Consider the following 1,733-nt stretch of genomic DNA (forward strand, 5'->3'; position numbering starts at 1 on the left):
CTTTCTCTCCTCAAATATCTATTTTTAAATGGTAGGCAAAGGAAACTAAAAATCAAAAGACAGTCAAGCATATTAACATAATTTCCCCTCTTTTACCCATTCCAACATGCCTTAACCCTTGTGTCCCAGAGCCCTGATGTTACAAGGTTATGTATACTTCATTATTTACCTTTGTCGCACTTGGCCCATTTACACATCCCTAACTGTTCTCCCATCAACTGTGTTCTTCCATTCCTCTTCCTCTTTTTGGATACCTCCCTCCCCCAGCATTCAAGCTATCCTGTGTCTATCCCTACACTGTGCTCCATCTTTCCCTCCCTCCCCTCATCCAATTCCATATATACTTGTAACCAGCAAATAATCCCCCCCCCCTTTTTGTGTGTGGTTTCTTTTTTTTAGTCTTTTACAACAACGGTTCTATGAAGTACTTCTCAATTTGTGACTAAATCATTTCACTCAGAATAATGCCACCAATGTTCATCCATGTTATGCAATGGCTTGCAGCTTCCTTGTTATTCCTCAAGGTAGCATAATACTCCATTGTGTCTATGTACCACAGTTTGTTTATACATTTTTCCATTGATAGCCATTTAAGATGTCTCCATTTTTTGCTATTGTAAATAGTGCTGCTATGAACATAAGAGTGCATATATCTAATCATGTTATGGCTCATATTTTTTGTGTGTAAATACCAAGTAGAGGAATTGTACTCATCTGTCAGTTTGTCATACTGTGGAGGCTTCTGAGTTGCTGTGATTCTAAAAGCTATGCCATCGGTATTTTAAAAGCCAGCAGGGTAACCCATGGTGAACAGATTTTAGATGAGCTTCCAGACAAAGACAGATTTGGAAGAAGGAGTGATGAACTATTTCTGAATATATAGTCACTAAAAACCTTATGAATAGCAGAGAAACACTGCCAGATATAGTGGCAGAAAATAAACCCCTTAGGTTGGAAGGCACTCAAAATGAGACTGGGAAAGAGTTGCCTCCTCAAAGTAGACTTGACCGTGATGACACGTATGGAGTAAAACCTGTGGGTGGAAAGCATATGGGACCTTCAATTGCTGTTGGGGCACAACTCAAAATGAAGAGAAACATTTGTAAACATCCATTGAAAATCGAAATATGGAATGCACAAAGAATGACTCTGGGAAAATTGGAGGTTGTCAAAAAAGAAATGGAACACATAAACATCAATATTTTCGGTAGTAGTGAGCTGAAATGGACTGATACTGGCCATTTTGAATCTGTGGCCACAAGGTTTACTATCATGGAAATGACAATTTAAAGAGGAATAGCGTTGCATTCTTTGTCAAAAAGAACATATCCAGATTAGTCATGAGGTACAGCTCTGTCTGTGATAAGATAATATCCATGTACCTACTGGGAAGCCAGGTTAAAATCACTATTATTCAAATTTATGCACCAACAACTAAAGCCAGAGAGGATGAAATAGAAGAATTCTACCAAATTCTTCAATCTGAAATTGACCAAACATGCAATAAAGATAAATTGATCATTACTGTTGATTGGAATACAAAAGTTGGGAGCAAAGAGGAAGGATCAGTACTTGGAAAATATGGCCTTGGTGATAGAAATGATGCTGGAAAATGCATGATAGATTCTGAAAAATCAATGATTTGTTCATTTCAAATATCTTCTTTTGACAGCATAAGAGACAACTATACACATGGACCTCACCAGATGGATTACATAGAAATCAACTTGACT

General features: G+C 37.6%; 1 protein-coding gene across 1 annotated transcript in view; it reads right to left on the minus strand.

The window, feature by feature from the left end:
* The window catches only part of LOC102834395 (uncharacterized protein CXorf49 homolog), a 17,742-nt gene extending 17,545 nt beyond the window's left edge, over positions 1–197 (minus strand). Inside the window, exon 1 of the mRNA XM_006874820.1 lies at positions 170–197. Coding sequence (XP_006874882.1) covers positions 170–197 — 28 coding nt within the window. The remainder of the gene's footprint in view (positions 1–169) is intronic.
* Positions 198–1,733: the final 1,536 nt, after the last annotated feature.

Source organism: Chrysochloris asiatica, unplaced genomic scaffold (genome assembly GCF_000296735.1).
Source record: "Chrysochloris asiatica unplaced genomic scaffold, ChrAsi1.0 scaffold00303, whole genome shotgun sequence".
NCBI classification, from domain to species: domain Eukaryota; kingdom Metazoa; phylum Chordata; class Mammalia; order Afrosoricida; family Chrysochloridae; genus Chrysochloris; species Chrysochloris asiatica.